Below are 22789 nucleotides of genomic sequence, written 5' to 3'. Positions count from 1 at the left end.
AAATAGGTAGCTTGACTTCAAGTTAGCTGAAAGCGAAAACCTCCAGTTGAGTAAAAAAGAAAAACCCATAAAGTATTGCAATATATTGTTTGGCTCCTTGAGAAACTGTCTCAAGTCCATACATTTACATTCATCTGGGTCAATGCATATTAATATCCTTTCCAAACCATCCAATGTTTCATACAACGTATTCAGCTATAAGCATTTGAGAAATGTGAGGGCTAGAAATGATGTTCCCATAGTGACATTCAGAAGCAGGATGCAGGACCCTCAATTCACAGCATCTTGCTGAAATCACTACATCACACCACCTTTTCTCTATCACCTGTGCTTCTCATTCCAGTCAATGTTTGATTTAAAGAACTTCGTGTTCTGTTAGAGGACAACATACTTACTGCCTGAAAGCATATCGATGTTGAAATGGCATAGATGATGCTGTCTGCATGAGGAAAATAGGGAACCTTCCCTGCTTCAATGCCTTTGAAGTATATAGTCTATCAAATAAACAAAAATATTGGATTAAATTAAGTAAAAGCAGCTTTTTACTCTTTACTTAATTTACCTTTAAAGAAAGTCCATGTCAGCATTACCAACCTCTGCCCATATATTATTGTATACCTCCACAAACGTAACATTGATTGAGATAGCTTATAAACGTTATCCAAGATCAATAGATTAAAAAGAAATTAATGCACAGAGCAGGACCCAGCAACTGTGTGGGTGTTAAAAGGGTGTTACAGATCTTAAAGATAAAAAAGGAGAAAGTTTGTTCTGTTAAATTCTTCGTTTTAAAAAAAAGGAGAAGAACAATGCAACAAAGTGAATATTCACTGCTCTTAAACAGCATGAAATCACATACTTTTCTTTCTGAGCAAACATGTACAGTTTATTTTCCTGAGCACAGCGTGACCTTGCAAAGCAGCACACGCCTCTCTGGTCAGTTACCCTTGGCTTGCGGAAGACGATAGAAAAAGAAAGAAAGAACACACAGCATTTTTCTTACTTCACTGCAGCCACAACATCTCAAAGTCCAGAGAAAACCATTAGCAACACAAGATAATATTGGTGTTCTACAATTGCTGTTCTAAAAGTCAATATGGATAACTCAGATCTGCTTTTATCTTACCAACATGTGAGCTACCTTCAGAGCTTGACCTGGTATTACAAGGAGCAAGAAGAAATAGGGCCTGTCTTCTCTTTTTGTGTTTAATTTTATGATTAAAAGCAAAAAGTTCCTTATTTTTATGTTCTTTGAAATTAATTCTGCACTGGTAATGGAAGTGGATAAATATCACCAGAGGACGAGGCCCTGGAGGTCTGCAGGAGAAAGCTTTGTGAATTGTGATGCATAATAAGAGACCACTCTCTACTTATTCCAGTGGTGCTGCTGGGAAAATAACCATGACAAAGCCCGGATTTTATGGCAAAATCACAGTAAGAAATCAAAAGCTGGTTAGCAAAGCATAATCAACATACCCAAACTCTACAAGCTCTCTTTTTTCCTAATATTAACAAGTTCATAGAAACATTTCAAACCTGAAAAACAATAATTAGAAGAAAGTTCATTGCAAAGCTGGGAATTCAATCAGTTGAGGTATACTGACAAACAACTCCAGCTATAGACCAAGACCTATTTTGAGTTATCTTAGACTGTTGAATGCCAAACTTAGGGAACAAAGGCAGGAAGTGAAGCTGTAGCTTTTGGCAATAAATCTGCAATTAAAGACTAGGTCTGATTTATGTTTCTGGCAGAATAAATATTCTTGGAACTTTCAGATTTTAAACAAAAAAAATCTGCAAAAGCCACAAAGCAATGGGAGATTAAAATATATCATGGAGAGTATACATGGAGACCAGAGGATAAAGGACTTACTTAAAATGAGTCAAAGAAAAGAAAATAAGGAAAGAATGAGACCACAGAGTGGCACTGCCTCTTGGCACACATGCACTGACACACACCACCACCACACAACTTGGTATTATACTGGAATTGTCTGACAAAGCCTGTGAACTTCATTTTCTTTTCCTGCCTTGAATAAAAGAGATGAAATGAAGAACTCTGTTGCCAGGGTAATATCTTACCTCTACTAATTTGGACACCAGATACATAGAGATTGTAGTACTTTTGTAAAACATCATAGAAATTCCTGCTAGACACCCTGTAACAATTAGAAAACAAAACAGTTGTTAAAATTGTGATTTACTCTTGCTGTTGCAGTATGTCAGCTCAAAGGACACGGCCGAAGATTATGCTTTCTGTTGCCACAACAAAGTCCAGTGGTGTTCCCGTAAACCATCCAAATACGGCTTATGTCATTAAAAAAAAGGAGAGTTTTGAAACCTTGAAATAAGTCTGTAGGACCACACCATCAACTTTTCTCTCTTATCCTGTAAGGAAGAGAGATTTCTGAGGTTCCAACATATGATAGCTGCACACAGCAGGGAAGGGACTGCACCATCATACAAATTTCATGGCAAAAGGGTCCTTTTTTGGATCCAGGGGAGCCCATCCTTTCCAATGTGTATTCTGTTACATATGAAAGAATCAGTATTTGAACCTCACATCACTACAGCCAGAAAATAAAGCACAAGCTCACATTTGTGCATACAATAATCTATTGTCCTTGAAGCTGACTGTAAAAAAACCCACAGCCTTTGATTGAATTTGCCTTACAATTTCACTTGCAGCTTTATTTGAAGCTACTTGAAACACCACTGTCACTTTGACACAACCTTGATATACACAGTCCTATTTTCATCACAGAAGTCTGAAAAGAGGACAGCCAAGAGAAACATTTGCAGAGTCCCACCAGGGCCAAGATAAACTTCTTGTCACAGACTCACCAGCTACAAGTGCATGAAGCTCGTCATCTAGGTTTCGTACCCAACGCAGGAAGCAACTAGTACCCTGTAAGTGAAAAGAGATGTAGGATGAACCCTCTGTATTTCCCTTTTATAGTGCACAGACTGAAGATATTCCTCTATAAACCAGTAATATAGCACAAAGCATGAAATAAGAGTGTAGTGTGGTAATACTCATAATCCCCAGTACCTGAAACACTTCAGTGTTTTAATTACTGCTATCATGTCTTTCAAAACCAGCCAATCAATTTGAATGCCAATGTAATTCCAAAGCTAATCTCCAATTCACATCATCATCACTTGCTGTAGTTGCCTCGACTCTGTCCCATGATAAAAGTTTGCATTCAGCTACACATCAAACACTTTCAGATTGTTCTATACATCCAATAAATTCTAGAATCAGGAAAACACTTGAATACAAAAAGTTAGAAATGCATCTGATTAAAAGACACAGTGAAATGCATTATAACCTGTTTGTTGACACAGACAATAATACACAGCTGTCCAGGCCTGAATGGAGGTAAGGAATTGTGGCTTATGGTACATTAAAATATATCTCATTCAGGTGACTGCAGGTTACCAAATGATCCAGGTGGTTTCATATCCATCACTTCCTCTGCATTGTTTCTTTAATTGTTTTGGAAATCCATATTTTGCCTCCAAGTTGTATCCTTGATAAATTTCTGTTGGCACCTAAATGATTCAAGATCTGCTTTGTAAGGCCCAATCCAGTGTTGGTGGCATTGAAAGAACATCACATAATTCCGTATGACAGCCCACTGACGTCTACTTTGAGATCCACGTGTCAGCCTCTTAATCCATCTAATGTCTGCTTTTCATGGAATCAAAGAATGATTTCTGTTGGAAGGGATCTCTAGAGATCATCTGGTCCAGCCTGAAGCAGGTCTAATTAGAAGAGGCATCTCAGCAATTTGTTCAGCTGAGTTCTGAACATCTCCAAGGATGGAGACTACACAGCCTCACTGTGCAACCTGTTCCAATATTTGGCCATCCTTACATAAAACCATATTTCCTTATGTTTCTTTGGAATCTCCTGTATTCCAGCTTGTATCTGTTGCCTTTCATCCTAACACTGCACACCTCCAAGAGGTAGCAATGCAATCTCCTCTAAGCTTTTTTTCTCCATCTTAAGCCCCAGTTCTCCGGCTTCTCCTCACACATCATATGACCCAGGCCTCAAACCATCTTGGCAGCCCTCAGGTGAACATGCTCTTGAAAAAGACATTAAAATTAAAAGAAGAAATTAAGTAATACCAGTGTCCAAAAATGAACCCAGTACTACAGATGTGACATCACTAGATATTGTACAGTGCATTTTTAATAAATAAATTCCTTGTGATGCCATCAATAACATTGCAATTAGTCACCTTTCCTACTCAAACTCATGTAACTAACTTAAAAGGGAAACCAGACTGTCATGGCTAACTTATTTTCTGCAAAACCATGTTCACTGACATTAATTAACATTAAGGGGAACACAAAATATTAATAGTACTGCTACTACATTTTGCACTGCTTTTAGGGACAAGATGGGTATTTTTAAAAGCTGTCCAAATGCAATTCTTTTGGCTTAAAAATGCATCAAGTTTTTCATTTTGTTTGGCTGTGGTCCAATCAAAAAAAAAAACAATTTTGGAGTGACAAGAATCTCTGCTGCCCTACATGCTTATTTCAAACTGGAAGAAAAATGTAACCCAAATCTGTGTAAGTTATGGAACTCAATAACAGAAAGTAGAATCCTAGAATCATTTAGGTTGGAAAATGCCTTTAAGAGCATCAAATCTAACCAGTAACTCAGCACTGCCAAGCCCACTACTAAACCACGTCCCTCAGCACCTCAGCTACACAGCTTTTAAATATCTTCAGGGATGGGGGCTCCTCCACCTCCCTGGGCAGCCTGGGCAAGTGTCTAACAAACCTCTCAGTGAAAAAGTTCTTCCTAATGCCCAATCTACACCTCCCTTGGTGCAACTTGAAGCCATTTCCTCTTTTTCTGTCACTAGTTACTTGGAGACCAAACCCCACCTCACTATATATTCCCTGTCAGGTAGTTGTAGAGAGTGATATGTCTCCCCTCAGCCTTCTCTTCTCCAGGCTTGAACATCTCCAGCTCCTTCAGCTACTTGTGTACTTCAACAGACTTGTGCTCCAGACCCTTCTCCAGCTCCATTGCCCATCTCTGGACACACTCCAGCATGTCAGTGCCCTTTTTGTAGTGAGAGGCTCAAACTTGAACACAGCACTCGAGATGTGGCCTTACCAGTGCCAGGTACATACTTAATAAATTATAAATAAAGGGCCAGAGTATATCAACCTCATAAATTATCTATAGAAACAAATTACACTCTGTAATTGGAGCTTTTAAAACATATCAAAATCATTTCAGCTTTTGCAATTCAAATACTTTTGTCTCTAAAGGATCTTTTCTTAAAGTCTGAGCAAGAATTTGATTTACAATTAAACTTTGAACAGCCCATTTGAAATTTGCCATCAAAAATTTTAAACTCTGTAACCTCAGGAATTTTTGCTCCTGATTCTGACTGCCATGTCAAGTAAAATGCTGTTCTGCTTACAAAAAACAATTGGTTTTTTTCTGATTTTCAGTAGTATTTACCTTGAATAATACAGAATTACCTTAACAAGTGGCAGTTGAAAAATGACGTGTGGTTAGGAATATATAAGTGCAAAATCCTCTTCAGCACTGCACTGTGCAATATATTGTCCCTTGGAGCCTGTGCTGTATCACATTCTCTTTTGGCATAAATAAACAATGCTGTGTGGACATGTATCAATTTGCATTCTGTCACCTAATAATGGTGTTGAAGGGCAGATTTCCAAAAGGTAAGTGCAACGACTTCTCAGCTGCACGTGATACATGTCCTGCCATCTCCTGCTGTTGAGCATCAAGAAAGAATTCCAGACATTTGATCCAAAAAAAATCTGCAAAGGGCATTTCTCTGGCAAGACTGCTGCTACTGCAGTCACTCCTTGTGTCTGCACTAAAATGTTTTTGTGTAACAGCAAGTCCTTTTGAAATCTGAATTCACCTTCTTCAAACTACTCTCTGTCTCCTGACCTTGATACTATGCTGCAAAATCCATCTGGTTTATTCCAAAATAACAGAAAAAAAACACATGGAAGACTACTTTTCAGTTTATAATTTGATTACTGCAATACTATAGAATTCATTGGTCACACGTTGTAGCAAGCAGTAACAGTAATAATAAGCATCTAAACTTTTTAGCTCCTTGTGACACTCTGAAAAGCGAAATAAAAACTGCAGCAGTCATCACTTCTGTATGTTAGATAAGCTTACTTTGTATATACTGACAAAAGATCCCAGAAAAGCTCCAAGCTGGAAATTTTCTTTGTTGTAGAAGAGGGAAAGTAGCCGGGATGGTTCTGTAAACAGATGTCGGAAGGTGGATGGAATCCGAAGGCAACACTGGATCAGGTAACCAATGCTAAACATCCTAATGAAGCCCTAGGGAAGAGAGAGATGTTGTGGTAAGAAGTGTTAAATTCAGAAAAAAGGAAAAGAAAAAAAAACCATCTACAAAAGTATTTTAGACATTTAGTAGTTTAAAACCCATTCTGCAGATACAGTGTAAAACACATCCCCATCTACAAAGCTGAGATCAGGGGTTGTTTTCCTGATTCCCCTGCAAAGGCAAAAATCATAGACAACTGACTCTCCTTTAATTTCGATGAAAATCTGAAAGGACTCAAGGGGCAAACTCTATTTTCTCTTCTGCTCCAAAATTATGTCCTTTGAAATGATTTCATTTCCAGGTTACTGACCAGCTTTTAACCACAAATGGGTATATAGAAAAAGGGAATGCGGTGGAAAAATAAAGAGCCCTTCTGTACTCAAATGTCTAGAGAAAGCACTAGAGGAGGAAAAAGTCCATGAAAATAATTTCAGAAAGTGTGAGAATTAGAAATTGACCCTTGTGGCTTGGCATATGCGCACAGATTTCCCCTCAAGCAAACTGGAGGCTGAGTGACGCCTGCAGCAAGAAAAAAGGCGAAACTGGAAGAGAGCTTATGTGCAGAGCTACTGAGAGAGCATAAGATGGCTTCCAAGGGATTTTTCTTACTACTCCACCTTGGATACAGACTTGTTTGCTTACTCCATGTCACAAAACCACACTGGCTTTTCCTTTCCAAATTCTTCTCCTCAGTTTCTTGTAACTTCCTCCACAGCTTCCTGTCATCATTCTTACCCTATGGCTGAACTTCTCTAATCATTCTGAATAAAATCAATCTAACTTTTGGTTGGAGGATGCATTATCTGAAAACTATCTCTGCACTCACTATTGGCAAGTAAGGCAAGCACCAACTGCTCATGATTTCTGCAGTTCATTTCTCAGAAGATGCTCAGAGACACTGAGACAATTCCACTTAAAGGGACAACTGGCAGAGGGTTTGGTTAGCAACACGTCAAACTCAGAAACTCCAAAGATTTTTGCCTCTTACAGAAATCCATAACACATCATAAAACTCATAAAATTTTATTGTGGTTAAACATCCAGTAATAAACTCTTCCTGAAGCCATTACTCTCCCTGCCACTCAAGAAGTGGTTTATGAGAATTAAGTGGAAGAAAACACATTGTGTCATCCACTGATCCAGTAGCTATGAAAGAAAATTTGCCACTTCTTCATCTGTTCCTCTGAAGTGTCTGTAAATTGGATGTACTGAACAGCGAAGGACACAAGTGTTTTCTGATCATGTAATGAAAACACCCAGTGAAACGTATTTGAAGCAGGCAGAGACAGAAGTGCATTGAATTCTGTGCGGTGAAAACGTCAAAATTAAGATGAACATATATTCACACCTAAAAAGAAGAGGTACCCCAGCGTGAAGTACATAGCCCTCATCTTCCAAAATCATTAGGTGAATACAATACCAGGTACCAATACGTAAAAAGAAATTCCTAAAACCACCAGCAATCTGCCCTCATGGCCAAGAAGGCCAATGGAATCCTGGGGTGTATTACAATGGCTGTGGCCAGCAGGTCAAGAAAGGGTCTCCCCCTCTTCTACTCTGCCCTTGTGAGACCACGTCTGGAATATTGTGTCCAGTTCTGGGCCCCTCAGTTCAAGGACAGGGAGCTGCTGGAAACAGTTCAGCGCAGGACCACAGAGATGATGGAGTGGAGCATCTCCTTTAGGATGAAAGGCTGAGGGAGTTGGGGCTCTTCAGCTTGCAGAAGAGGCACCTGAGGAGTGACCTCATTAATGTTTACAAATATGTAAAGGTTGGGTGTCAGGAGGATGGAGCCAGGCTCTTCTCAGTGATGTTCAATGATAGGACAAGGGACAAGAGGTTCCAAAGAAACATAAGGAAAAATTTCACTGTGAGAGTGAGGGAGCACTGGAACAGGCTGCCCAGGTGGGTTGTGGAGTCTCCAGAGAAGGATCACATCACCTGTCTCTTTACCCACTAAGTCAAACACACAATCATTCTTCCAGGAGATTATGACAGTTTTCCATAGAGAAAAGGCATCAGATCCACTGGAAGTACTCTAACAGAAATCCTTGTTTGCTCTAACTGAACTTGTAAAATAATACAGTGTTACGAGGGCATTTACAGATTTGACTGGTGAGCAAGCAGCACAAAATGCGTAAGATCAGGAGCAAGTCCGCAGCAACAGTAGTGAAAAGCTAATTAAAGTATTACTAGGTAATGGAAGACAGCACTTTCTGTAAAAGTGCAGCAGAAAGATGTTATAGGAAAGCACCTACGTAAAGAAGATGAAGGAGATAATGCCATGAACTGAAATCTGGAAATGTATCACATCAGTCCATAAAAATCACTTCTGGGAAAACACAGAGTGCTCTGTAAATCATAGAATGGTAGAATGGTAGGGTTTGGAAGGGACCTTTAGAGATCATCTAGTCCAGCTCCCCAATGAAGGCACAGGGAATGTTTGCTCCCAAGAGGACGCTGACCATGCATGAGCACGCAGCAGATGGGAGAAAAAGCAGGTCAGAAGGCACGGAACAGCAAACCTCCTGGGGAAGGCACTGAACAAGCACATTAGCCAATGGAAAGTCTGGGTCCCCAAAGATGTTATGCCTTGAAGAAAAGAGCCATGAACAAAACATTAAGCAGACTGAAATACTGGTGAGAGGTTGTAAAATTGTAATTTTAATCTGGGTTTTGTTAAACATTATGTCACATCTACTACAGAAAAGTGACAAAACTATCCTCAACTACTAGTGAAAGCTCCATTGCATATTCTCATTGCAGTTCAGCAAACACTTCAGTACCAAGATGATCAGGGGACTGGAGCATCTTCCTTATGAGGAAAGGCTGCAGGAACTGGGGCTGTTTAGTCTGGAGAAGAGAAGACTGAGGGGGGATCTCATTAATATTTACAAATATCTAAATGGTGGGTGTCAGGGGGTTGGGACACCCCTTTTTTCTGTTGTAGCTAGCAAAAGGACAAGGGGTAATGGGATGAAGCTGGAACACAAAAAGTTCCACTTAAACATAAGAAAAAACTATTTCACTGTTGAGGTGAGGGAGCCCTGGCACAGGCTGCCCAGGGAGGGTGTGGAGTCTCCTTCCTTGGAGGTCTTCAAGACCCGCCTGGACACGTTCCTATGCGACCTGATCTAGGTGAACCTGCTTCTGCAGGGGGGTTGGACTACATGATCTCTAAAGGTCCCTTCCAACCCCGACCATTCTATGATTCCATGATCATCTCAAGTGCTATCAGCTCCAAATGCAACTTATACCCACGTTACACAGTGGTACACTGATACACTGCAGTGTAAAAAGAGTGTTAATACAACACAAAATTACATCGTCAACAAACACACATGAATGTTTATATACATACACATGCTAGCTAACTGCTGATGCTCTATTTAACTAGAGCTCTTCTGAGACAGCACGAACTGTAAAATCGTGATTTGAAAGCAATACATATCAAAAGCCTCTGAAAATAGTCAAATCCATTTTTGATGCTACATATATCAAAACATGTTAAGTGTTTGAGATGTTGTGGAGTCTTACCAACTCCTACCCCAGGCACGGTAGGTGGTACCCCCTGTGCCAACCCAGTGCCAAACTCAATCTCTACTCAGCACTCCTCTGAAAAAAATGAAACACGCTGGTCACATTAATAAAGGAAGATGGATCGTGCCACTGGCCATGAACAGCCTTTCCCGGGGCACAGCAACTGTGACTAATCTCTTGTTACCCCGAGCCCTTAAAATAAGCATCCGGAGGCGCAAGCCCAGCGCCCGCAGCAGCTGCGGAGCTGCACATTCCAGGTGCTGCATTTCGGGTGGAGACACAAGTGGGCTCAGCCCTGAAGTGTATCACATAGTTAAACAAGTTCCCTGCTTCCCAGCCCATTTTTTTCCCACACGTTTTGTGTTATTCATTCAGTGCAGCTAATCATAAAGAGCAGAGAACTTTAACCCCACCAACACCCCGTCCTAAATTGAAAAAATCTGTTTTCAGGCTTGTCACATTTTCAATGGCAGATGCCTGAGTAACAGGCTCTTTCCTCACTTCCTGAGTACATACTTTTTCTGACTAAAGACTTTTACCCTGTCTTTGCCAGAGTTTATCAATCTAACTTTTTCTGCACTTACTTTAATACAATATGAGATGCAATTATCTCCATAGTGTTTACAGCATCTATGCCTTGGGCCATGTTTGCACCTGCAAAAAGCACAATGAAACACATATTAACTTGTAGCTGTTTTCCGCGTCATCGACAGGAGACTTCATAAATTTTTCTTGCCTAAAAATACATGAAGTGTTATTTTCTCACCACTCATTCTCCTCATTACCTATTGAAGGGCACTGAGAACTTTTATGATGCCATAAAAGGACAATAAAAAGTAACAATAGTTTAATTGTACAGCAGGAAGTGTCTGCACACTTATTCGGACCCAACCTTTGGCCGTGCTACACACTAAATACAAAATTAAAGAACAAATTCTCTGCTGTGGTCGACAGGGAGAAATGATGTGACCCTTCCCACTTTGTCTCTGCTCTGTGGTTCTGATATGTGACCAAGCACTTGCTATGTCCTTACACCTTTCATATCACTTGCAGGGTTCACTGGAGGGCAATGCAGAACCTACAAAAGCACAGAGATACCCTGTGAGACCTCTCTCAATTACCAGCCTTTCACTTCTGGGCTATTTCTTCTACCGCTTAGATTTTAATGTAGCTCTTATTTCAAACTGAGAATTTGACCTTGAGCATTTAAGAGACTGTCTTAGGACAGTGAGACACATAGATCCTACAGTTGTTAGCTCTGCAGTACATAGAATTAAAAGAAGTAAAATGTCATACCAGGTCTGAATATTATATTTTGCTATAGGCAAGTATTTAAGTTTTAATGCAAAATAAATTACACAATTTATATACTGTGTCAAGTATTTTGGAAGTTTTGAATCGTGTACTATAAAGTCCAATGGCCATAAATCATCTGTGAGGTCAGTTTATGCAGCCAAAACTGTAATGAGAACGTGATCAGGTTACAGGCATTTAGACTCAATTATACTGAAAAGAACCATATGGAAGAGAAACTTGTGAAGGCATTAGGACTGAAAATCAGAAGTTTTCTGAATGTCTGAGTCAGGAGTTTCAAATCTTAAAGAAAAAATGCTCTTCTTCACCCATAGCCCCTTGATCCTTGGATTTAATGAACAATGGAAGAGCTATGAACTATCTCTAGCAATCTGAATAAGAGGTATTCAAGACAAAATAGATATAAACAATTCAGCTAAAAGAATCAGCATATAGCTGGAGCTGTTTTCTCCCTTTAGGTCTTTTGCTGTCTAATATGGTTGTGCCTGAAAGTCACTGCTGACTTCTCTCATAATTTTCAATTAAAAACCATTGCAAATCAAAGGAAGTTGCCATGTGATGTAAATCACTTCATATTTGTTCATTATCTGATCAAGTAAGAACTACTTTGAGAACACCATGCACTTGGAAGACTTGCTTCACTCCATTATGTCAGCAGGTCTTGGAGAGGAAGTGAAGACTCGTAGGTGTGGTACGAACAGATTCCTGGTACATGACTTTTCTATCTTCCCTTTAAATGAATGACTCCTTGTGGTATCCAATGTGCCTGAAGCAGACAAATCAAGCACAGAAGCAGTACATCATCTGAACCCACTAGTCTGAAAACCTACTCAATGTCATTTCTTTAAGCTCATACTAAAGGACAACAAATTGGATCTCGCAGACCACGAGGGAACCCATCTTACCGAACTTGTCTAAATCTGACCTCCTTGTGCAAAACAGTTTTAGATTCACTCCTTGCTGTGCAATTCCTATTTCTTGACAGTGGAGGCAGGCCATCTCCTTTATGCAATACCAGGATGTAGGTCCCCAAAAAGATGATGTTATGGTTACTTACAGTGACCTAAACTAGGTGAGCTGCTGTGCAATTTTTCCTCCTTCATATCACTACTAGCACCAGCAGAACCAGAACCATGTAAGTTTTACTGAAAGCTGTAGAAAAAGCAACCACCACTCTGCCACTCAGAACTGACTGAATTCACTCTCCTTTGTTAGACAAGTGCATGTTGCAAGTCATTGCTGTGACACAAACATCTTAAATTCTGCTTTCATTAGAGTTCATCATTTGTCATTGCTAACCACTCAGAAAAAACTAAATGTGAAACACTGAAATGCAAAGTAAAAGTATTATAAACCACTGTCAAATACAATGTAGCAAAATATTAAAATGAGCTAAGAAGGGTTAGCTTTGTTTTGGTTTGGTTTTGTTTTCTTTGACTCACACTTTGTCCATGAGCTTCTTTGTCAGAGTCAGTATGTTCCTTGGCTGTGACTGTTTTTCACAATGCTTTATCATTTTATCTACTTTTGAAAATGCTGCTTCAGGTGAAAATGAATGAGTGGGAATTTCTTCTTTCCCTACAATAAATCTGAAGAAAAAAAAAAACCGAAAACAAAGAAAAAGAGAACAAAACAACAATTATATAAATAAAGTCCAGTGTAAGTGTCAAAGAAAAGCTTGAAGTTACCCACAGGTCTGCAAAAGAAGATGCATCCTATACTGTTGCTAAACCTTGCATCTCTTTGAGAAGCTCACTCCCACCAACACATTTTTAAACTTCAGATAATAGTCACAATTTCTGCTAGGAATTTTTTAAAACTAGGAGTAAAAACATCACCTGGGAAGCCCACCTTTCATATAAAGGAATAACAGTAAATAAGAAAATGAAAAGGTTAAGTTATCCATTATTTCCAGCAAAATACGGTTGCATAAAGGTTGATAATTACTATAATATTTTAATTAAATTCCTGTTTTGTAAAATCTTCAAGATGTTTCCACTCCCACTAAGAGCATCAACTTCGTTTTTCTTGGCTTCATCAGTCCTCTTTCTTTACCCAGAAGCTGATACTGTCAATATACTAGTTCATCTTAGATGCACAATTACTGTGTATCAAAGGCAACAGTGGACACGACGGCAAGACCTTTCCTAACACTTTGCATTATAAATCACGTCACCCCACGCTGTGGTAGTCTTGCTGGGGGTGAAGAAGGTGTAATAACTTTGTCTTCAGTATGTGACTGTGACCTGGCCATTTCAGAAAGCACTGTTTCTGCATGCTGACATAGGAGTGCTTCAGGCCCATATTTCTGGACTATAGACTGACTTAACTATTGGCATCTTATACCAAATTCCATGCTTGTTTCAGAGCTGTAAGCTCTATAAAATATTTCCCACTACCAACAACAGCAAGTCTGTCTTGCTTGACTTCATCTCTTCCCTTCATCTGTGAGCTGATATCATCCAGCCCATGGGCTGAGACGTAAACAGGTAGCAGAGTACATAAGAGAAAGATGAGACTAATATGTCTTTGTACTTCTGATGCAAGACATAAAGGTCGAGAACTTTATGTAAGTACAACACATGACTGAATAACACCAGAGGGTCCCCCTGCAAAAGAAATTGCAGGAGAGCATGGACCATGATAGCAGACACAAGGTTTAGTGGCATGCTGAATATATTGCCAACAAATCCATTAGATATCCATACTTTATTTCGATGCAGGTTACAGAACTACTGCTGTATTCATTAAACATCTTGTAAATGCAGAAAATAAACTCCAGGTCAAAACACAGCAGCCATTTGCTTCTCGAGAATATTGGGAATCACAAATCTCAGTTTTAGAAAGAGCAAAGATTAATGCTCCTTCAAAAACACACAGCCATTTGTCTGTGTTTCATTTGGAATAGTGCTGAATATGAAAGGATTACTCTCTTGACAGCATATTATGCCATCTTCAAAATATGCTGTATACCCCAAAAGCTGGAAAAGTTTTATAATAGCATGATTTTTCTTAGGGAGTACTATTTCATACAATGCAGCTGCCACTGTCCACAACTCCTCAAAATCTTCACTTTAAGCTATGTACTTTACTTACTTTAGTGCAGAGTAGGTAAATCCTTTCAAGCCATCTTTGCATCTGAAAAAAAAAAACCAGTTTTTTCCTATAATGGGTTGCTTACAATATACAATATTATAGATTAAATATTGTGTAGAAGGTTTGTAGATGAACACGAGCTTCTCAGGAAAGGAAAACTGCAGATCTGTAACAACTCAGTGGCTATCCCCGACTTCACAGCTGTCACCACGGCCTTGGGACATCTCGGAAACAAAGAGTACAGCATACAAATGCCAGTGCTTCTCTGTTTTATCCAAACCAAGAGTGGAGACATTTGTAAAGGATGGTGACAGAACCACTGGGGTCACAATGGAAGATTTCACATGACAAAGAATTGTTGCTTTACGGGAAAAAGTCATGCCAAGTTATACAAAACATAAATATTACTGTAAAGAGAAAAAGTAGGGGTTGGACTGCGACAAAATATCCACCCTCATGTGAAGAGCTGAAGGGAATAGTTATCCTGATTTCCAGACAAGTTGTTCTATTTGCACAGTGCTGATCTCTGCAGTTCGTTACTTAAGTCTCTCAATCTCAAAGTCAGTTTTTCAAATACTTAGTGGTTGCTCTGATTCTGAGCTCAATTAGAGATATATATATATATATATATATATATATATATATATATATAAAATCTCCTTCCTTACAGACTACAGAGTTCCTTGTATGAATAATGACTACAATAAAGAGTTTATAATTGGTTGTGACAGATTTAGGCTATTGCCTTTTTTCTGCAAAGGATACAATTGAAAGGACCTGAAGCTTGCAGCTGCTACAAATTCTTCCTGGAAGACTTCTCAGTGTCATGTTGGTAGCAAAGCAAAGAGCAGATCTTTGGATGTGTTTTTTCCCTTTTGTTTTTATAGAATTGCATATGGAACACATCTTAGTAAAAATTCATTTCTAACACAACAGACAAAGCATAAACTTGTAACCTATCAACACTGTCATTTCAAGAACTCTAAGAGAAGACAAGCAGTAGCAAAAGCTTTGGAGTGGATGAACACAACCCTTTGCCTTCTGCCTGTAGACACCAAGTTAGCCCAGGAAACCCTGTGCTCACATCCTCCCGAGAGCATGTGGCATCATCTCCCAGGTGACCATGCATGGTCAACACGTGCTAATGATGGCTGGATACACACAAACGGTAGGAAGAAAATAATGAGATGAAAGATGTTCACAGATAAGAAAGTCTTGCTTTGTCCTGGCAGAAAAGTGCCTGGGGAAGTGCTGGTAAGATGTAACAGCATGAAACTCCCGGGAAATTCTTCCCAAGGGTATGGCCTTGAACACATATGTTTCCAAGGACTCTGTTACAGCATGATGTGTGCAGTGTTAAGTATCAGGCACAGTTACACACAGCATCAGAATAATCATCCTAAAGAGTTTCTCTTTTAAAATGACTGCACCTAAAATACTGCTCACATATATATATGATCTATAGGGGTTCAAGGTAAATATATACAAACTAAATTGCTCAGTCTGTCTTTAATTAATATAGAATCTTTTAGTCAATAATATGTAAGCATTTTACTTTTTACCATTCTTTACCTATGAAAAGCTGAAAATTATCCCAGCACTTCTACTGAAATGATTTGTGAGCGATGAACTGAAACAAATGAAATCAGCCTTGCCCTCCTATCACAGCGAATCACTGGCAGAACTACAAGGAGCCCAAATCCACAGGGCTTACATATACTCCCTCCATCCACAGAACCATGGGCCCATATCATGAGACTGATTTTAAACCTACAATTGCCTGCAAGTTAAATGCCCTTTGAGTTCAAGCCATTAAGTCTGCAAGCTGCCAGCTCAAGAATAGGGTCTTAGTTTCTGCTTTCCTTTTCTTGTATGTTAAAACCATGCACAAGCTGAAACATAAACGTGCTAGAATAATACTGAAACAGAAAAGAAATTACAGTATGAGCCTAATGATGTTTTTGCTTCAATCATCCCAATGTAACTGTGCTTCCAGTTGCAAATCTCCAATTATTCCTTTCCTGCACCACCAGATGTCCCTGCCCACCCGGCTCCGGCAGCTGATGCCAGCCAGCTGCTCAACACACTCACTCCAATCCTTCCTTCACCACTACTGAAAAGTAGAAAACATCTCAGTCACCAAAACAGAAAGCAGCACTCCAACTCCCTGCTCATTATTCCACAAAAAAGATCTCTAATGTCTGTTCTAATTACATGATTAAAGTCAATTCTATGCAGTATTTGGTGTATGGGAATTTTAGTAGTTATTCTTACTTTTCTTATTTTATCAATTATACTACATTATAGTTACAGAACTACAGTTAGGAATCCTCCTGCAAAATACATATTGAAATATATAGAGATATGTGGAAGCTCAGTATGGAAGTAACAAAGACACAACTCATTTTTTTTCCCATTAACTTTCTTAATCTTTTAATTATATCACAGTATGAACATGACATTTAAGTTCTTAAATAGAACTTAACTCATGCTGCTTGTTGTCTAAAGTGTCCTGTGTAAAGTCTAACAAGTATGTGGAAATAATGAATATTAAGGGTTTCAAAAACAGGAATCCTAGAGAAACGGTACTTTGATCAACAGTAATTTGCACCATATCTTTCCCTTCCATAACTTGGCAATTTTGCTCTTCAACTTATTCAACTGAAGCAGCAAAAAACAACAAAACTGAGAAACCTAGTTTTTGGCTTTCCAATATGAATTCAGTTAAAGTTTTCAGAATACTGGTCTAGAGATTGAAATAGCTTTACTTATTCACTCAGGAGTTACACAACACCGGCAGCAACAAAAAAACCCCTTCCATGCTGACTCCAAACATGCTGCTTTTTTGCAGAGGAGGAGGAGGGAAACAAGAAAACCCACACAGGGGCTGCATGGAGATGTCACAAACTCAGTGACTGGCCTCGCCAGCGACTGCTGAGGCACAATGCTAGCTGCACATGGCACGTTTCATGAACACCTGGCTGCTAATAACTGAACTAAGCCTAATGATTTGCTTCATACAGCCACTAATTGGTAATAATAATGCCACCACTAATTGGTAATAATAACTTTTACTCATGCTTCATTGCTCAAGGGGTGAAAATGTCTGCACTCTGCTGCTGACCCCCGTGAGCCATTCGAGCTGCAAATGAGCACAGTGAAATGCATTATGCGTGCTCAGCACTGCAGATTCCCCTGAGACCAAAAAAATCTCAAAAGTGTATTATAAGCTTTTTAGAGTATTATTCAATCTGGAAGTTCTGTCAGTTGTGTGCTGTTAGAGGTACCTCTGCATAGCTCACCTTTACATAGCTCACCTCTGCTGTCATCTCCACCACCCTGAACCTCCCAAGGACCAAATTCCAAGCTGCAGGAGAGCAGCACCATTTATTGCCTAGAGAGCAATAATTTAAAGAGTGAATAATCTGGTTACATTTTTGCATCAGAGGGGAATTTGTCACTGGTACAAAGCCAGTGGCAGTAGTAACTCTGCCAGCTGTCCCTGTCAGGGGTCGTGTACCTGATCCCACAGCAGAAATGCTCTGCTTCATTCCAGTTTGGTTTTGGCCAGAGTCAGAGTTGTAGCTGGAAGAGCCAAAGAATCAAGGAGCTGCAGCAATAAGTTTGGGTTCTCCAAATTCCCCTGCTGGGACAATTTTGGCACGTGAGCAAATAGGATCAATTTTAATTGTGCATATTTATAAGATAAATTTATGGCCATGCACATTTATTTTTTCATAAAGAAAACAGTAAAAGAGGAATAGAGCCAAGGCTTGATACTAACTATACTGTCAACAAGACATGAACTAACCCTAGTTATTTATGTTTATGTTTGTAAAGAGGTGCTGTACATGAGTTTACACTACTCTGTCTCTATCCAGGGGGAAGGAGAAGTTCCCACACTGAACTGTAAGGCTGGATGCCAGGAATTATGTTTTATGGTTTTTTATTAGTACATCTTGTCATAACTCTTCTGAATATTTTCCCCATGACCAATCAATATACCTTGCACAAGAAGCCCTCTGAGGAAAGAAGTCACTTTTTAACCACAGAACCGGTAAGGAGAAAGCAGCTCACAGCAACAGCATTGCCTCATTTAACACCCCCCTCTTATTTCTTATGTTATCCTTCAGGGTAAGAGTAAATTAGAAACTCTGATATGCTGAGCTCTCATTATGGCCATGTGGGAAGCAAACACTGCAACCAGAGGACATGTGTTGGCATATTACTGCAGCACATCTCCTTGTAAAGACTGACTGGGGGGACCACATTTCTGAGTTAAGGTGTCTTGTTTTATGGAGAAGGGAGGATCGTGGTGATGAAACATGACTGTGTCTGAACACGCCAGCGACACCCCTTGCTATTAAATCCCTTGCTAGCAAGAATGAAAGGTTATCTACGCTCCTTTGTGAGTTGTGCTGAACTCTGGAGGATAATTCACCTGTTTTAGTGAGAGGTTACTGTACCTTCCTCCTCCTGTTTTTCTATCCTTCTTTCCCCATCTTCTCCCGTGTTAACAGTTAACAGTAACAGCTGTCATTTTCCTGAGATGCCTTCTGTATCCATTTCTCTTCTTCCATTTCCATCTCCTCTTTCGCTCTTTCTTCCTTCAGTTTTAGCGTTTCCTCCCATCTGTCCTCGAAATGTTACTCTCAAAAGCTCATTTTTCTTAAAAAGAATATATTCCATCAGTACCTTCTCCATAACTCCTCATAGTCTGCCACTTTCCACCATGTTAATCAAGTGTGTTGTCACTACAAGATCGACAGTGCAGAATAAGCACTACTGAAAAATAGGATTATAAAGAAAGTCAACACTCAAGGACACACACTTAATTGTTCTGAACTAGAAAAATGGAAGAATTAGTTCAAGCTCAGCTCTAAGTTGTTTTGAGACCAATTTGTTTTATGTGGTGACTGTAATATAAAATCATGTTTTGGAAATATCTGTATCCCAAAAGGCTCTGGGATCCAGAACAATTCCAAACCAACAAGACCTTCCTCACTGAGGTAATTATGTTTAAAAAAAAGTGACTTCAAAATGAAATATTTTATATCTCAGGATGCAAAATAAGAGCTAATCCAGTCAGATCTGGTGAGACAAAGGTTGTTCAGAAATGTGTACCACTAGTATTGTTCCCACATTTTCAAGTGAATATGCATTTTCAAGTGGAAAATATGATCATCAATCATGCAAAAAATTCTATTTTGGTTTGTCATTACTGAGTTGTGGTGAACTTTCCAACTATCTGAACTGTATCTAGATCCTTCTCACACGCTAAAGAATAACATGATTATTGTGCTAATCCTGATAAGGCTGAAGAAAGACGTCTTGGTCCTCATTTAGATAAATCTATAGGAAACTGGATCCTAAAAATCTTTCTATAAATAGATAAATGAGAGTCTTCTGTCTTCAGGAACTACTCATGACTTTTACATCATTTTTAAAAAGAAAACATACTCTGTTTATTTATTTTCATATCAGAAGTGAAGCACATAAAATCTAAAGTTGCAGCATCCTGCATGGAAACGAGAGACATTTAGATGTAATTTCTTTGTATCAAAAGTACTACTTGAAGTAGGAGTTTCCTTTCTAAATGTATAGCTACAGGAGGCACAAGAGATCAGAACACATGAAGACATTAAAACTTGCATATTTCACAAAGATAACTCAACCCAAAAAGAACATCTATATTTCAGACTAAGTTATGGTCCCTTCTACAGATGCGCAAACATTTTTGTCCACTCATCCAGGCTGAAACATATCGCTTAGAGTTATCAAAAAATCATCATAGCAAGTCACCAGGAAATACAGAGAGCAAAAATAATCAGTTCCATGCACCAGCTGTTGCTAATATTAACATTTGCCCCCCAATATCAAACTCAAGCCGCTCCCTTGGGATATGTCTCCATATCCCAACTTCTCCCAGATGATGCAAGACCAGGAACAACTTCACACTTTCCTCTCTTCCTCCATTTTGAACTTTTTTTTTTTCTCTGGACTGAGATGAAAAAAATGATGGAAAACCTCTTTCCCCTCCTCTTGCTAAGGGTCAAGAAGAAGGTCCCACCATGTTGGGCCATATAACCCCAGGAGAACCAGCAATGGCTTCAGACAAAGAACATGTTACTGTCACACTCGGAGTTGTCTCCAAGATTTAATGGGATCATGAGGCACAACTTGTGACTTGTGCAGAGGAAATAGAGGCAAATTTAAGGAAGAAATATGTTCTACCTGAGTTCTCTCTCCTCTCAATTTCCCCCTTTCTACATCAAACATTTACTGTCTTTCTATCTTTACTCACAGGTCTTATCTATTCAACTCAGGAGGAAAAAAAAAGGAGTAATTATAACACAAAAAATCTCATCTATTACTCCACAGATGACATGTAGATTTTAGAACACATCAGAAATTAGATTACAAATAACTGAAGTCATAAGAGTTGTAGTAGAAGCTCTTACAAAAATCAAACTACAAACTGTAAGTGTGCAATGCAGCTGGGATGAAAATGCAATGACAAGTCTCACGGCTTGTGTTTCCAAAACAGATTGATAGTTTAATTTTTGTTTGTTTAAATAAAAAGGGAAAGAATGTATTGATATTTCTTCTAGTTGTGCTTTAAGTATAAAATTCTCTTTTGGAAAGGCTGAATTTTTGTAACTATTACAATGAATATAAAACTATATTTTTTTAAAAAAGCAAATGGAAAAAGAAAGAGCAAGGAGGGATTTCAAGGAGAAGGGTGAAAGAAGCACAATAGGATGTACTTCATTTTTTCACAGACATACATTGAATGGAACTTTTTCAATACTGGAAAGCAAGGGTGAAAGGAGATGACAAACAATGTAGTCAACAGTGAATTATGCTCTTATTAAGCTTTCATGTAAATCCAGGGAATTACATTTTTTAAGAAAAATTCTGCATTTCTGGCAAGAATGTGACACTGCAATTGAAAAGAGAGCAGTTTATACTGAAGTTAAATTACAATACTGGATTCAGGGATGTAAACCAAAGCTGTTATCAATCAACACTTCACATCTGATTGCTAATCAAGTCTTGTGTGTTTTGCCAAATACAAATCAGATTTCTAGTGATGTTAATTATCCTGCTACTTAGAACACTTGTTTCTTCAGAGATTAGTGCTTCCTAAAATGGAATTTCTCTTAAAAGATCTTTAAACCAAAGGAAAATAATATTCCTATTATTTTAGCTGGGTGCAGCCCTTGCATATCTTTGTGCAGCAACAACGCTGTGCTGTGGGCTCCAGCAACTGAGTCACTCAGATGGCCACGTTCCCTTCTCAAAATCCTTCATCAAAACCCCTGCCTCACACAGCTAACAGATACAGCCAACATCAACTAAAAGAGCTGACTAAATAATGAACTTAAGGATTTATCTGCTTAGTTCTACTGGTTTATTGAATTTTGAAATGTGATGTCATTTATCTACTACTCGATTGTAAACTTCTCACAACTGTTTTATCCAAAGACAGTAACCTTCTTCCACAGCCAAACCCAGACACTCTCTCCAAATCAAGCACAGAACAAAAATAGGAACTGGCAAAAAAACTCCTGAAGGCATGAAAATTAGAAGTCAAATTGCCTCTAGGAACATAAGGATACAGGGCAGTGTACCCGGATACACACACAAAACCACTACCTCTGCGGCCGAGGCTGTGTAATGCTGTTTCATTGTTATAACAATAAGAACAGTCAGTCAGTCACCAAAGAGACATGTTGTTATAAGAATAAAAAGCAAACGATCTTAAATGCATACTGGGTTTGGCTCTGGTTAAATAATGGTGGCATTTGCAGCAACTCTATCTTCCATTGAGACCTGTGCTAAACCTACGTACTATCAAATTCTCCGATGACTTTCTCTACTGTCTTTCTGCAACTGGAAAAAAAGAATCCAACAACAAAAAAGAGGCTAAGCTTGTTGGAAACGTTTTCTGTAAACACACTTAATGCTATGTGCAGGTGATTAAAAATTTCGGTGAGATAAGCCACTCTCACAGAGACTGATTGATTAAGCCAAGAGAAATAGATACATTTGCTTTCCCCAAATGATCCTGCAATTGGATTTGAGAGAATGCTTGGCTGTTTGCTTTGTTTCAATTGTGGGAAAATGTCATCATAAGGAGATGATCCATTTATACTCTTTATATTATATTACCCATATCTCTGACATTTAATAAAATTGACATCTATAATCAGAGTAAACTTATAATGAAATGAAAAGCTATAAAAAGACATTAAAGAAATTAGGAATCCTTCTGAATATACCCAGACAGAGGCCAAACTACGTTACAAAGTGCAGACATTATATGCATTTTAGATCAGTGAGTTAATACTTGTAATGACTTGAGACTTTCACTCTGTTACTCAGGAATATTCTTAACCATCTCAAATGCAAAATGGTGTCAAAATCACCAAGAGTATTAGAATTAAGTATTGAACCATAAG

At 38.8% G+C, this 22789-nt stretch overlaps 1 protein-coding gene across 3 annotated transcripts in view; it reads right to left on the bottom strand.

Annotated features, from left to right (window-relative positions):
- Positions 1 to 22789, bottom strand: part of TMEM135 (transmembrane protein 135) — a 168306-nt gene that overhangs the window by 5798 nt on the left and 139719 nt on the right. For all 3 annotated transcript variants that reach the window (XM_062020360.1, XM_062020361.1, XM_062020362.1), the window contains 7 exons: positions 14325 to 14366; positions 12671 to 12817; positions 10499 to 10568; positions 6200 to 6367; positions 2845 to 2908; positions 2083 to 2159; positions 396 to 494 (listed from right to left, as the gene is read on the bottom strand). In XM_062020360.1, coding sequence (XP_061876344.1) covers positions 396 to 494; positions 2083 to 2159; positions 2845 to 2908; positions 6200 to 6367; positions 10499 to 10568; positions 12671 to 12817; positions 14325 to 14366 — 667 coding nt within the window. The remainder of the gene's footprint in view (positions 1 to 395; positions 495 to 2082; positions 2160 to 2844; positions 2909 to 6199; positions 6368 to 10498; positions 10569 to 12670; positions 12818 to 14324; positions 14367 to 22789) is intronic.

This window comes from Colius striatus, chromosome 1 (assembly GCF_028858725.1).
Source record: "Colius striatus isolate bColStr4 chromosome 1, bColStr4.1.hap1, whole genome shotgun sequence".
Classification (NCBI taxonomy): Eukaryota; Metazoa; Chordata; class Aves; order Coliiformes; family Coliidae; genus Colius; species Colius striatus.
This window is presented reverse-complemented; position numbering and strand designations above follow the sequence as displayed.